Source organism: Sphaerodactylus townsendi, linkage group LG17, assembly GCF_021028975.2.
Source record: "Sphaerodactylus townsendi isolate TG3544 linkage group LG17, MPM_Stown_v2.3, whole genome shotgun sequence".
In the NCBI taxonomy this organism is placed as follows: Eukaryota; Metazoa; Chordata; class Lepidosauria; order Squamata; family Sphaerodactylidae; genus Sphaerodactylus; species Sphaerodactylus townsendi.
This window is the reverse complement of record NC_059441.1, coordinates 21,237,369-21,252,242: the sequence shown is the minus strand read 5'-3', so window position 1 is coordinate 21,252,242 and position 14,874 is coordinate 21,237,369. Positions and strand designations below refer to the sequence as shown.

Here is a 14,874-nt window from a genome sequence, read left to right as displayed (position 1 = left end):
AGCAGCAGCAGGCCATTGCTTTCACATCCTGCATGTGAGCTCCCAAAGACACCTGGTGGGCCACTGCGAGTAGCAGAGTGCTGGACTAGATGGACCCTGGTCTGATCCAGCAGGCTAGTTCTTATGTTCTTATGTAAGCAATGGTGCAAATAGGTATATATAGAATGCTGGTGTGATGTTGAGCAATGGTACAGTCTATTGTGAGCTAGTGTGGACTCTAATCTGGAGAACTAGGTTTGATTCCTCACTCCTATATATGAAGCTTGCTGAGCCTTGGTCCAGTCATAGTTATCTCCAAGTGTTAGCCCCACTTACCTCACAAGGTGTATGTTGAAGGGAGAGGATGGGAAGGAGTTTGTAAGCCACTTTGAGGCTCCTTTTGGTTGAGAAAAGGGGGGTATAAATCCAAACTTCTGTTGCCCTGAGCTGTAACCTTAAAAGTGTTTTAAGTTCTGTTGTCAAAGTAGTTGAGGCAGTGTTCAATTTCCAAAAGAAAGGTACTGGGCTCAGACAGGTATGGAAGCCCCTTAACTCTAAACATGTAGTCGGACTGCAGATGGTGTTTGCCTCAGGGGTGTGCTCTGTACATGTTCAGAGGCACACATTTCATTAGTTTCTTTAAAGAGAGGTATGTTACTTGCAGGTAATTCCCATCGCTGCCACTATGTAAAACAATTTGAAGCTGGGTCTTTTGGGATTACAACTCATCTTCAGGTAACAGTGATCAGTTCTCCTGGAGAAAACAGCAGCTTTGGAAAGTGGGCTCTATGCCTTTATACAGCCCTGAGGCTCCTCCCCAAACTTCACCCTTCTCAGGCTCCTCCCATAAAATCTCCAGGAATTTCCCAACCCACAGCCAGCAACCCTGCGCCATTTTAATGTCCACAATTAGCTTTATTGCTGTTGCTAATGTATACATTTTTTAAACAAGACAGTTTGAAGTGAAAATTCCAGGCAGAACGTGAAGACGGAGACAGAACAGTTTAGATGCCACCAGTAAATGTCCAAATACCCAAACTGTGGTAGCTCTGGTTTGCGCCAACATTGCTGATCAAAAAGGCAAAGCGCCAGTGCCCCAGCACGTTCTGTTCCTTATTGTCTGCACAGCACATCTGGCATGTTGCATGCGTTACAGTCTCATTTTCGGGATGTGATTGTTCCCGTCTTACTGATTTGCTGGTGACAAAGGAAAAAGAAACTTGCATCAAGAAGCCAAATTAGTTGGACAGCAGAACAGGTGACCTTGGCATCGTCCAGCAGTATGCTGCTGTGGATCTTGGATGGGATCAAGAAACAGACAGTTTGTACAGCAATGTATAATAATTTATTTGTTGTTAGGTCAAGCTCTGTGGCTGGTTGCAAAGTGTGTTTTTCACCAGCTATTTTGCCATACCTGGTACCTGTCACTTGCTCGTCCCTTTCTGTTGCATTCCACCCCTCTGCAGATATCTGTGTGAACTGTTGTCAGTTTTTACAAAAAGCTTTTCTGGTTTGAATCAGCAGCTTCTAATCGAATGGAGAATCCACAGGAAAATGTTTGAGTCTGGTATGCCACCGTGTGGTCCTCAATAAAAGAAAAATCATTGAAAAGGGAATTCTTCATTGCAGGATTCTGTGCCACTGAAATCATTTGCTGAAGACTATGGACTCCCTCTTTTATGTTTTCAGAGCTCTGGGGTGGGGGTAAGGAGAGGTGCAGGGACTGTTCACAATGACTGTGAATGCAAAATGTGTGCGTGTTCTTTATACATGCATTCATTGGGGAATTCTCACCTGATGGTGAACACATGTATGTCTGAATGTGATTTAAAACCCATGTTCATTACTGGTCCTTGGTTTCCTTTATAAAGTGCATGCACACTGGGTATTTTTGACACACACATACTTGCCAGATGCATCTGTGTTCCCTGCAAAGTGGACAGGCTGACATTCTCCTATCGAAGTATATTGTGACTGGCAGCTGCTTTTCAAGAACCTAAAGAAGAAGAGGAGTTTGGATTTATATCCCCCCCTTTCTCTCCTGTAGGAGACTCAAAGGGGCTTACAATCTCCTTGCCCTTCCCCCTCACAACAAACACCCTGTGAGGTAGGTGGGGCTGAGAGAGCTCCGAAAAGCTGTGACTAGCCCAAGGTCACCCAGCTGGCGTGTGTGGGAGTGCACAAGCTAATCTGAATTCCCCAGATAAGCCTCCATAGCTCAGGTGGCAGAGCGGGGAATCAAACCCGGTTCCTCCAGATTAGAATGCACCTGCTCTTAACCACTACGCAACTACTGCTCACTGCCCCCTCTGGTTTTCTCCTCATTGGGGATCCATTGCTACTTACAACATCCTACTCCATTTTATCACATAACCATTGTGTGCATGAGTGTTTGAGTGTGTAAGAAAGAGCCCATTGGAATTCACTGTATGAATGAAATTTGGGACCAGTGCCTGGATAAATTTAGGCTTTGTACCACACATTCTACTGTACATGCATTGAATGTAACATGAGAATGACTGAACATGCTCAATAAAAGTGTACACTGTATGCAGATTGTATATGGGCACTCACTATAGTTTATGAACAGGGCAGTGGCGTAGGAGGTTAAGAGCTCGTGTATCTAATCTGGAGGAACCGGGTTTGATTCCCAGCTCTGCCGCTTGAGCTGTGGAGGCTTATCTGGGGAATTCAGATTAGCCTGTGCACTCTAGCACACGCCAGTTGGATGACCTTGGGCTAGTCACAGCTTCTTGGAGCTCTCTCAGCCCCACCCACCTCACAAGGTGTTTGTTGTGAGGGGGGAAGGGCAAGGAGATTGTAAGCCCCTTTGAGTCTCCTGCAGGAGAGAAAGGGGGGATATAAATCCAAACTCCTCCTCTTCTTCTCTCATGTGAGGTAGGTTAAGGTAAGAGGTTGATCCTGTTAACTGGACATGCTATGGAGTCTTTCTGCATGTAAGGCAAATACTCTACCACTGAGCTGTAGCTTCTCTCTGAACGGAGTTGTCTTCTATCAAGTCAGATCATTGATCAAAACTGGCTACTTTGACTGCCATCTACTCTTCCAGATTTTGGGCGGATGTTGTTTTTTAAAAAATAACATATATTACCCAAAACCAGATCCTTTTAACTAGTTGGGGATTGAAACTAGGACCTTCTGCACGCAAGGCAGATGCTCAGCAACTGACTCATGGTTAGCATTAAGCACAAAAAAACACAGCATTGGGACAAATTCAATCTATTATTATGGCCATTGACCAAATACACAATATGCAGGTATATGTGAAAAGATGACGAAGCTGATGGCAGAGCTTATGGAGTGGGGGTGGGCTGCTTTATAGTGCTTACCCTGTAGTGCAGCCTTTTCAACTGATGCACCCCTGATCCACTAAGCCCATACATTTCAGTGGGCTTACAGTGGAGTAACTCTGCACAGGATTGCACTATCCTTAGATATAGTCATTCCATTTGAGGCTCATTCATTTCAAATGGGCTTAGAGTGGAGGAATCTCTGCACAGGATTGCACTGTTATCCTAAGGAGAGTCACTCCATTCGAAGCCCATTCATTTCAGTGGGCTTAGTCTGGTGTAACTTCACACAGGATTGCACTGTTGTCTTACGGAGAGTCCATTTGAAGCCCATTAATTTCAATGGGCTTAGAGTGGAGTAACTCTGCACATGATTGCACTGTTATCCTAAGGAGAGTCACTCCGTTTGAAGTCCATTCATTTCTTTGGGCTTACAGTGGAGTAACTGCACAGGACTGCATTGTTATCCTAAGGAGAACCACTCCATTCGAAGTTCATTAATTGCAGTAGGCTTAGACTGCAGCAAGTCTGCACAGCACAGCATTGCTAGTTCCACTAAAATTGTGCCACGCTCAACAGTTCCACGTAGTTCCCGCTGTCTTCCCGGTCCCGCTTTCAAAGGCTCCTCCCACTCGATACATCTGGCGCGCGCCTACTTTGGGCTCGATCAGTGTCTCGGCACTCGGCTCCTTGAACTGCGCAGCGACGGTGCGCATGCGCGATTCCTGAGGCAAGGGCGGTACCGTCGCGCGTGGAAAGATGGTGAAGCTAACGGCGGAGCTGATCGAGCTGGCGGCGCAGTACACCAACGCCGTGCGGGACCGGGAGCTCGACTTGCGCGGTGAGGAGGCGGTGGTTTGTGCCGAGCCTTGGTAGGCCGCAGGCGGCGGACGGTAGCCGCGGTGACCTGGCGACGGTTACTCGCGAGGGTCATGCTGGGCAAAGCGTGCACTTAGCTAGCATATTGTATTGTATTATTCAATTTGTATACCGCCCTCCCCGGGAAGGGCTGAGGGCGGTGAACAACAGCAGTAAACATCAGTAACCATAACATCAAAGCAACAAAACATCAATACGCATAGGATCAATAAACACAACATCATAAACATAGAATGATAAACAACAAGAACATAAATAATCATAACATCATAAGTTATAAGGCAACAATAATCATAGCAGCAGAGATAGACATAAAAAGCATAGATGGTGACTTTCCCATTCTGTAGCCTCATAGGGCTGGTAGGGTATTTGTGGACCCTTTACCACAGCCTTGAAAATAGCAACTTGCCAGCTCTGCTCCGGCAGACACAACAGAATTTCCAAAAGAGCCTCAGAGGAAGGGGTGGCTCATGTAGCTGGTCCTGAGGGACCTTTCTTGGTCTGTAGAGGCTCCTGGCAGTACAGACCATATGGAACTTTTTCCAGTGAAGCTTAGGCACCATGTAAAGTGATTACTGTATAATTTAAGTAGCATATATTAATTATTCTGTGAAGCCTGGACGCCTTTTGAAATGCACACTGTATAATTTTGTATATATAACATTTTGTTTGAAGCCCGAACATCGATTAAAATGCATATACGTGTATATAAATGTGTATATAACATTTTGTTTGAAGTCTGAACATCAGTTAAAATGCTCAATGTATCCCTTACCTCGTAAATATAATATTTTCTATGAAGCTTAAATGTTTTAATGCCTAATCTATATAGCATAGCTAGCATATGTAACATTTTATGTGAAGCCTAAATATAGTTTAAAACACTGAAATTATAATTTAATTAGCATATATTAATTTTTTTGTGAAGCCAGAACATTCTTTAAAATGTTTACCATATAACTTGATATATATGAAATTTTCTCTGAAATTTAAATGTCTTTTAAAGTGCTCAGTCTGAGCTAGCAGATATAATATTTTTAAGCCTGAACATCTTTTAAAATGCTTACCATATCACTTGGTATATATGAAATTTTTTATGAAACTTAAATGTTTTTTTAAATGCTCAATCTACATAACATAGCTAGGACATGTAACATTTTATGTGAAGTCTGAACAGTTTAAAGTGCTCAATCAATAATTTAGCATATATGAAATTTTTTGTGAAGCCTGAACATCTTTTAAAATGCTTACCATATAACTTGGTATATATGAAATTTTCTATGAAGTCTATATGCCTTTTAAAGTGCTCAGTGTGTAACTTAGCTAGCATATATAGTATTTTCTTTAAAGCCTGAACATCTTTTAAAACACACAGTGTATAACTTAGCTAGTAAATATGAAATTTTATGTGAAGCCTAGACATGTTTAAAATGTACAATATATAATTTTGCTAGCATATATGAAATTTTATGTGAAGCCTAAACACTTTTTAAAATGCTCAGTGTGTAATTTAGCTAGCATGGATGAAACTTTTTGATGAAGCCTAATCATTCTGTAAAATGCATATGTAAAATCTGTAGTATTTGGTATGTTTATGGAATTTAAAAATATGAAAGACTGCAAGCACAGTCAGAACTGTAGAAAGATGGACAGACCTCTGCACCCTATACTACCATAGCACATGTATTTTTAACATTAATCACCACACCATGCTGTCTTTCCCTTTGTTGACTTCAGCTAACCTTTTTCCCCATGTTCTTCCACATTGCTCTCTCTCAGGATACAAGATTCCTGTGATTGAGAACTTGGGCGCCACTCTGGACCAGTTTGATGCTATTGACTTCTCTGACAATGAGATCCGGAAGCTGGATGGGTTCCCCCTGCTGAGGAGACTGAAGACATTGCTGATGAATAATAACAGGTTAAGGTGAGTGTTTCAACAGCCCTTGTGAGACCCTTGTAGCCTGTTTTGGCTCTGTTATCCTATAGCAGCGGTTCTCAATCTGTGGGTCGCGACCCCTTTGGGGGTCAAATGACCCTTTCACAGGGGTCGCCTAAGACTCTCTGCATCAGTGTTCTCCATCTGTAAAATGGATAAATGTTAGGGTTGGGGGTCACCACAACATGAGGAACTGTATTAAAGGGTTGCGGCATTAGGAAGGTTGAGAACCACTGTCCTATTGGGTGTCCATCAAACCACTTCACATGATTGTCAGCTGAAGAGAAGCTGCCAAGTTTGGCACGAGAGAGTGTGTTTTGACTTCCATTAATCCTATGCTTTTGTTTTCATTTTCTCTGTGTTATTGCAGCCGAATAGGCGAGGGACTTGAACAGTCTTTGCCAAATCTGAAGGAACTCATTCTTACCAACAATAACATTATGGAGCTGGTAAGTTGAGGTGACGATAAAGCACTTTGAAACAATGCTGAGACTGTTGCCTAAATCTTTAGGAAGACACTTTTAACACAGCCTTGAGTGCCAGTGAGCCAGCATGGTGTAGTTGTTAAAGAGCGATGGACTCATCTGGAGAACCAGGTTTGATTCCCCGCAAATTGGAAATGTCCTTTGTTTCTAACATAGTTTAATCTGCTAACTAGGATTTGCATGTGTAGAAATATAAACAAGAAGATTCTCCAGGGGTGGCCAGAATTTACTAAGCACCAAGTGCCAAAATATTCATATGGCTGACATCATCATTAGCAGTTTCACAGCCTCTGCTATCCCTATTTTCCCTCTTGGGTAAACAAGTCTTTTTCTTCTGCCCGTAAACATTTTTGCAATGCAACCACTGCTTTTCGCAGTCTAAGGTCCCCGGTAGCACACATCTGGAAACTTACAGATCGCATGTCTGCAGATGCTACTGGCTCCGTTGCACATCTGAGCAAGGAAATGGAGTTGGGGGGAAAAGAAGGACTATCCTGGGCTTATTTTAAGTGCAGCACACTTAACACCCCCAAAGTCTTAATGTAGCATAACATTACAAGCATCAAGATTTATGTAAATTTTACTAAACCTCTGATAATATAGATCTCCCCTGCCTCCTCCCCACCCACCAGCAACATTCTGTAATAAGAATTTACCCAACAGCATGCCACATCATTAAACAGTCAAATAATGGAGTCATGTACGTACAATACAATACAAAACCTTTATTGACATAACAGTAAAATACAGATGGCACAGGTAAAAAATACAAGATTTAGGGAGGATTATGGTTGCCATCAATATCTAGTTGTAGTGTCGAAAAATTCTAGTTAGTTTACAGAATTGTTTACAGAATTACAGTTGTTTACAGTTTGGTAGCATAGCATAAACATTGTCATAGAGATAATATTTTAGGTGTTACTTCAGTTATGACATAGGGAGATTTATGATTAGAAGAATATACCAATGTACGCTAGGTTCTAGGTTTTACATGTCCCATAGAGGTTCCTCCACTGGACAGCATATTTACTAGTTTAACCTTCCCTACATTCTGTGAGTGGTGTACGTGTTGTGAGAAGTTTCTGGAATGTATCATTCTAAAAGATTACAGGTCCAAATGATTTTGGGAGGAAAATAAATTCCCCTTGATAAAGTCCCCTGTTCGATTTGTACAAAATAAATAACTGTTGACATTTATGGTCACATTTTGTGCCTGCTGCAAAACAGTCATTTGGGTCCTGGGGAGTCAAAGTCTTCTGCCAAACTTCCTGTCATTATGACAGTGAGGGTTCTTCTTGCCTCGTTACTGGCACATTTGAGGCTTTTAATTGTATTTTTGTTTGTTGTAGAGAACTGTCGTTTCAGCAGCCCCTGGAATTCTGTTTATACTCTCCAAGAAAGAAACAAGGCTGTGTGCGGGAACTTCTTTTCCCCCTCGGTTTGTGTTCGCATTTTGTATTTGTAAAGGTCAACTGGCCGTGTGCCTTCAGTTGCAGCTGGGAAATCTTGTGTTTGTTTACGTTTCCAAGATTCCAGTCATCTTAGCTTGATACTATTAACTCCTCTGTATGCGAAACACAGATTCGTCTAGGGTTTCAGGGCTGGCTTATACAGTGTTTTGTAATGTTAATATCTGTAGAGGAACATCCTGCCTGTGGACAGAGTCGACATGTCATTTAGTTGTCTTGCTTGAATTTGTTAGCTAAGTCAGATGTTCCTTGAACCAAGAACACTGTGGTAGCTGTGGCAGCTTCCCTTTTGGATGTTGCTGTAAGATGGAACTGCTTTGCAAAGGCAGGGAAAGTGAGGTCTGTTTGCTTCCCTCCAGCTGTTGGGGAAACCTAGCAGCTTAAAAGAGCTTCTCGCACTTGTTGCTGAGTTGTATGTGAAACACTAGGTTCTAATTTTGATGATGATTGGAACTTGCTTCACAAATATTCAACTGGCTGCAGAGTCCATTTTCTTAAAAAATAGTTGTTGTGGTTATGTTTTATTGTTTGTTTACTGTTTTTTTTCTAACTTTCAATGGGCCCAGTGTTTCCAGGTGAAAGCCCACAAAGAACTGTTAGTGATTTGTTTGCATTTGAAGAAAACTTAACTAACATTTTACAACTTTTTAAAAAATGAACTTGGTGATTCTTGTTTGATTGTGTAATCGACTGATCTTGATGGAGTCAGTTTTGTTTAACAGCCGCTTTCTGAACTGCCTGTGAACTATACTGTAACATGCATGTTTTGAAATTCACCTCTTTTCCGTTCCTCTTCAGGGCGATCTTGATCCCTTGGCAACAATTAAATCACTAACTTACCTGAGGTATGGCACACCTTCATTTTGCGAGCAAATTTAATCTGCCTTGTTACTGGAGGTTGTCAACATTGGCTGATTCTGCCCAGGCACCGTGGTTTCATGTAACGATTTTCAGTTACCTATGCCGCTGTTTGCACAGCAGGTGCAGGGGCCAGCTGGGATCTCTGAGATCCCTGCAGCAGGAGGTGGCATGGTTCGCACAGGAAACACTGTGATACCATGTGAACCACGCAGCTGAGAATCCCCCCACCTGAGAATCCACACACAAACACACCCTGAGAATCCCCACCCACCCACTTACCAGCACAACATGGTTTCTTACCAGCACAACATGCTGATTTCTTCTGGAATAATTTCTGTTGGATCCAACCCCAGTGGCTATAAGCCATTGACACTTGCATTGGGCGTAATGTCGCACCTCAGGCTGGCCATTTCAGTAGGATTTATTTTGAATTACTTGTGTTCATAGCATCCAAAAGTGCTTCTAACCTATATCTAAAATAAGTTCTTTTTATCTTTGTCTTCCTCTTGCCCCTAATTTTTGGCATTCAGTGATTTTTCTTTCCTGGCCAATATTTTAATTGCAGTTTTTTATGATTGTGTATGTATTTTTTGCATGATGCCAGTGTGCTGTAGTGGTTATGAGCAGGTGGACTCTAATCTGGAGAACCGGGTTTGATTCCCCACTCCTACATTCCTGCTTGGTGACCTTGGGCTAGTCACAGTTCTTCCGAACTCTCTCAGTTCCACCTACCTCACAAGGTGTCTGTTATGGAGAGAGGAAGGTAAAGGAGTTTGTAAGCCACCTTGAGTCTCTTTACAGGAGAGAAAGGCAGGGTATAAATCCAAACTCCTCCTTTTGTTGTTTTTAATGGCTTTAAGGTATGGTTTTATGTATGTATGATGATTTGTAAGTTGTTTTGGTGGCCTTTATAAGGACAGGCATGTAAATATTGTAAAATAAGCATAAGCTTTGCATAACCTTTAAATTTCAAGAGCATCAAAGACCTTTATTGATTATAATAGTGGATGTTGCCATGTTATAAACTGAACTTACATTTGAGAATAGTTGTATGATTTAACCCTTTACCAGAAAGGCTTTTCTTCAGCAGTACACAGTTTTAAATTGTGTAAATACCTTTCTCTCCTTTCGTCCCCCCACCCAACTTCTGTTAGTATTCTGAGAAACCCCGTAACGAATAAAAAGCATTACAGGCTGTATGTCATCTTCAAGGCCCCACAAGTCAGAGTTCTGGACTTCCAGAAAGTGAAATTAAAAGTAAGTATGTTGGCATGTACAGGCTATTTGCCTGAGAAGCTTAACATGGAATGTTTGTTTGATTTAGGCCTTTCTGTCAGTTCCTAATTGTAGTGTGATAGAAGGGTCAAATGAAATGAAATGAAAAGTGATAGAAGGGGAAGATTGCGCGTGGAAGGCAAATCCACTGGAGTGGCCACGCGCCAATCGCGCAGGTGGACTGAGTGCCCCCTCCCTATCACCGGGAGATGGGATTGTTAGCTTCTTATACCAGGTATTCAAGGCATACTGACTGTGTTTGGCCCCTAAAGTATCCTAGATGGAGATGCGTGTGGTTTAAAGACCAACACGATTTCCAGGGTATACACTTTTCAGAGTCAAAGTTCCCTTTGTCCATCTGATGAAGAGAGCATTGCCTCTTGAAAACCAGTACGGTTCAGTGGTTAAGAGCTGTGAACTCTTGACCAGGTTTGATTCCCCATTCCTCCACATGAGGCTGGCTTGGGTGACCTTGGGTTAGTCACAATTCTCTCAGAACTCTTTCAGCCTCATCTGCCTCACAAGGTGTCTGTTGTGGGGAGAGGAATGTGTCAGCCACTTCAAGACTCTTTATAGTTGAGACAAGTGGGGTATAAATCCAAACCCTTCTTCTGATACTATGGACATCTTGTTGGACTTTGAGATTCAAGTCCAGCAGCACCCTAATCAGTTGAGTAATGCAAAGTCCTGGGGGGAACTCTTTGTGGATTCTTCCCACCTGCAGGAAACCAGAAGTCAGATGTCTGTTGGGAAGGATTCTAGGTTCAGCTCACCCAAGCTGAGAGGCTTAATCTTGACATTGGCACCCTTTTAAATGCTCTGCCTGTAGTTTCCACTTTGTTGTGCTATTTCCATGCGGGGGAGGGAGAGCTCTGCGCAGAGCACGTGTTCCTATTGATGTTGCATTAACTTTGTGTGTGTGTGTGTGGTATCGCTGTAGGAGCGTCAGGAGGCAGAGAAAATGTTCAAGGGCAAACGGGGTGCACAGCTTGCAAAGGATATTGCCCGGAGAACCAAAACGTAAGACATGGATAACCACTTTGAAAAGGGGCGGCCATCTTCAGAAACACCTCCTCTGTCCACCGTCGCGCTTGGGAAGCAAGCTGATCAAGTCTCTTGGGTGGTCCAGAGGTCATCTGTTCCCAGCGAGTAGCAATCTTCCTAAATTTGAACAGCAAACAAGGAATTGTTTTGTAGAAATAGTTTGTGGTTCCCTGGTCCATCACAAAATGCAGCCTGTTCATTGGCATTAAATCCCATCCACAATTTGCCTTTGACTTCACAAAAAAGTATGGGAGTGGGGAGTTAAGAAGGCTGTCTTGCGGGTGTTTCTGAAGAAGACTTCCTTCCCTGTATCAGTTTGTTAACAAAGATAAGATACTACACTTGATTGAAACCAGTGCTTCCAGCAGGCTTCTGGATGGAAGCTTGGAGAAGCAGATGAGGATCCTTCGAGTCCTAACAATGTCCTTTTCCCTCTGAAGTTTCAATCCAGGTGCCGGTTTGCCAGCAGACAAAAAGAAAGCCGGGCCTTCTCCAGGAGATGTGGAAGCTATCAAGGTAACGTCATTCAGAGGTTTACCAGGAAACCCAACTTTTCAGATAAAGACATGGAATTGTGAAGCGATTGCCCCCTGGATTGGATGTGAAAACGTTTGGTGTTTAATTGCTGTTGAATTAAAAGATGCTCTGCCCTTCCTTGAATGGCCCAGGCTAGCCTGATCGTGTCAGAACTCGTGAGCTAATCAGGGTCAGCCCTGGGTTCTTTGAAGGAAGTCCACATTCGCTATGCCAAGGCAGCTAATGTTAAACCACCTCTGAACATCTCTTCCCCTGACACAGATGGCCCAAGCTAGCCTAATCTCATTAGATATCAGAAGGCTAACCAAGATTGGCCCTGGTTAATACTTGGATGGGAGACTGCCACGAAAATTCACAGTTGCTATGCAGAAGGAAGCTATGGCAAACCACCTCAGAACGTCTCTTGTCTTGATAATGCTATCAGGCTGCTATATGTTGGCTATGACTTAACAGCACTTTCCACCAAGTTAAAAGCATTAACTTGCTGATTGCATCTTTTTTTTTTACTTGGCAAAAGGCGAAGTGGGGATGCTTTTAGAGTGTTGCAAGTCTATTCCTGAACCCCGGTGGGGTTATCAGTGGATAAATATTTTAAAAATTAGAGATGCTAAAACTGTACCAATTCTGATATCGTCATTATGGAACCTTGAGCTTCAGTTCAGAATGCAGGCAAGCCCTGTCGCAAATTTATTTGATTGCGGCAGATGTTCTTTGTGAAATACACGTAATGCATTCTTGAGCGTTAAGCTGTCTATTGCAAACACTGAGCGAAATCTATTTTTCTTCGTTGCCAGAATGCCATCGCTAATGCCACAACTCTGGCTGAAGTAGAGCGGCTCAAAGGATTGCTGCAGTCTGGACAGATACCTGGCAGAGACCGAAAAGCAGGTACGTGCTGTCACCGTGCCCTTCAGTAGGAGGCTGACCGTCTCTTATTGTGGTTCACAACTTGAGGCTGGGCAGCTTATGCTCTTGATGGCTCTGTTTTTAATAACGTAACTTTATTTGCGTTCAGGATAGAAGACGCGGAGTTAGTTTCTATACCCTGCATTTCTCCACTGTAAGGAGAAGAATTGGATTTAAATCCCCCTTTCTCTCCTGTAAGGAGACTCAAAGGGGCTTACAATATCCTTTCCCTTCCCCACTCACAACAAACACCCTGTGAGGTGGGTGGAGCTGAGAGAGCTCCGAAGAGCTGTGACTAGCCCAAGGTCACCCAGCGGGCATGTGTTGGAGTGCACAAACTAATCTAGTTCACCAGATAAGCCTCTACAGCCACAAAAGATTCTCCGTTAAACATTGAACATCATATTGGGATCGGCTGTGACTTATTATTGCTAGAGCATCTGCATTTCCCAGAGCAAAAAACCACAACCATCTGTCACCAGAATCAGAGTACTAACAGGTTAACTCTCTGTCTTGTAGGCCTGTCAGATGAAGTTGAAGAAGAAATGGAGGAAGACACAATGGCCAATGGATCATAAAACAGTTTTTGCCTCTGGAGGGTCTGCAGAAATCAATTGTATGACTTTGGGTCGTCACATTTGGGTGTTTAAGAGTCAGAATGCTGGTAGAGGGTTTTTTTCTTTTTTACTTTCTTCCAAGGTTCTACTGGTTTATGTGAATTGAATCACAGCTTGTAAATTTTATACATTCTGAAGTATAAATAAAACGCCTTTGTTTTTGTGCAAGTGTGGTGTTGTCATAATTGCTAATGTTTGGTCCCGTTCTTTTCCCCCTCACCCGCCGTGTACATGTAAAATTGACTTATGCTGAGCCAGACGACTTGCTTGTCTGTCACAGTATTGTCTACTCTGTCTGGCAGCAGCTTTTCAGGTTCCCAGACTGGGAAACCTGTCTCCCAACACCAGTGGCTGGAGGAGTTCCTTGTAACTGGATCATTTGTGCACAATACAGGAGCTCAGTCATTGATGCATCTTGTAGGCTAGCCAGATACATACAGGCAAAGATCCTGTAGTATATGAGTATACCTGTTGTAGGACCCACCCAGGAACAGACACTGAATTTTTAATTGTCATCTCTGGGCATAGATGGGGTGGCCAGCCTCCAGGTGATGGCTGGGTATCTCCTGCTACTACAGGTGATTTCCAGGTGACAGAGATCACTTTACCTGCAGAAGGTGGACTCTGTGGTATTATGTCCCTTTGAAGTACCTCCCCTCTCCAAACCTTACCCTCCTCAAGCTCCACTCCCCCTCCCCCACTCCCCAAATCTCCAGATATGTACTAGGCCAGAGCCAGCAACCCTAGGGCATAAAATGGGGGTCACTGCGTGAGTAGGGGATAGGTACGCATTTCTAGGCTTGTGCAGGGGTTGAAGGCTTTAATGGACAGAATCTGTGGTATGTTGACGGTGCATATATGTTTGCAATGGAATCTCGGTGATGTGGTTTGGCCCCTTAGGTGGAGCTCTCGGTTTCGGTTCCCAATTCTTGCATGCTAGATAAAGCTGCAAGTTAAAAGCGGCCTTTCGGACCTTTTTGAATGCACCCGAGTCAGTGCTATAGCCCAGGGGATACTACATGTGGCTTTCCTGGTTTAGGTGGCCGTGGTTTGGTAGTTTTTGGCTCCTAACATTTTGCCTGCTGGCATCCTGAGGGACATGTCACAGTGAGAAGGGTTCCTCTCCGTGGCACAATGTGACGAGAGAGAAACACATTCCTCTGAAGATTCCAGCCATAGATGCAAGCCAAATGTTCGGACCCCAAATACGGGTCAGAAAACCCACCGGAGTCATTGTGCAGGGGGTTGGACCAGATGACGTTTAAGGCCCCTTCCAGCTCTGCTCCTCGAGCTGGTTGAGAATCACCTTTGGGGGGAAAGCAAGAAGGGAGCGGCTAAAAGCCATTTTTTCCCCTTCCCGGAGCATCTTCCTGGTCCAACCTGGCGCCTGCATCCTTCCTGGCCCCACCCCTTTCTCCTTATTGGCTGCCTCCCGGTTCCACCCGCATTGAGCCACGCCCATCTCTCTCCCTCCGTCCTATTGGCCGAGCCCCTTCAGCGCCCCTATTGGCTGTCGGAGAACAATGCAGTGGGGCTTTCGCATTGGCTGGCGATGTCACGGGGCGCGGGGGA

At 43.7% G+C, this 14,874-nt stretch overlaps 1 protein-coding gene across 1 annotated transcript; it reads left to right on the top strand.

The window, feature by feature from the left end:
• Nucleotides 1-3,985: 3,985 nt before the first annotated feature.
• On the top strand, nt 3,986-13,470 carry SNRPA1 (small nuclear ribonucleoprotein polypeptide A'). Its single transcript, XM_048482111.1, has 9 exons — nt 3,986-4,131; nt 5,949-6,096; nt 6,479-6,557; nt 8,861-8,907; nt 10,078-10,180; nt 11,139-11,218; nt 11,683-11,758; nt 12,574-12,667; nt 13,205-13,470. Exons 1-9 carry the CDS (start codon nt 4,050-4,052, stop codon nt 13,261-13,263), a joined length of 768 nt encoding a protein of 255 aa, XP_048338068.1. The 5' UTR covers nt 3,986-4,049; the 3' UTR covers nt 13,264-13,470.
• The last annotated feature ends 1,404 nt before the right edge of the window (nt 13,471-14,874 follow it).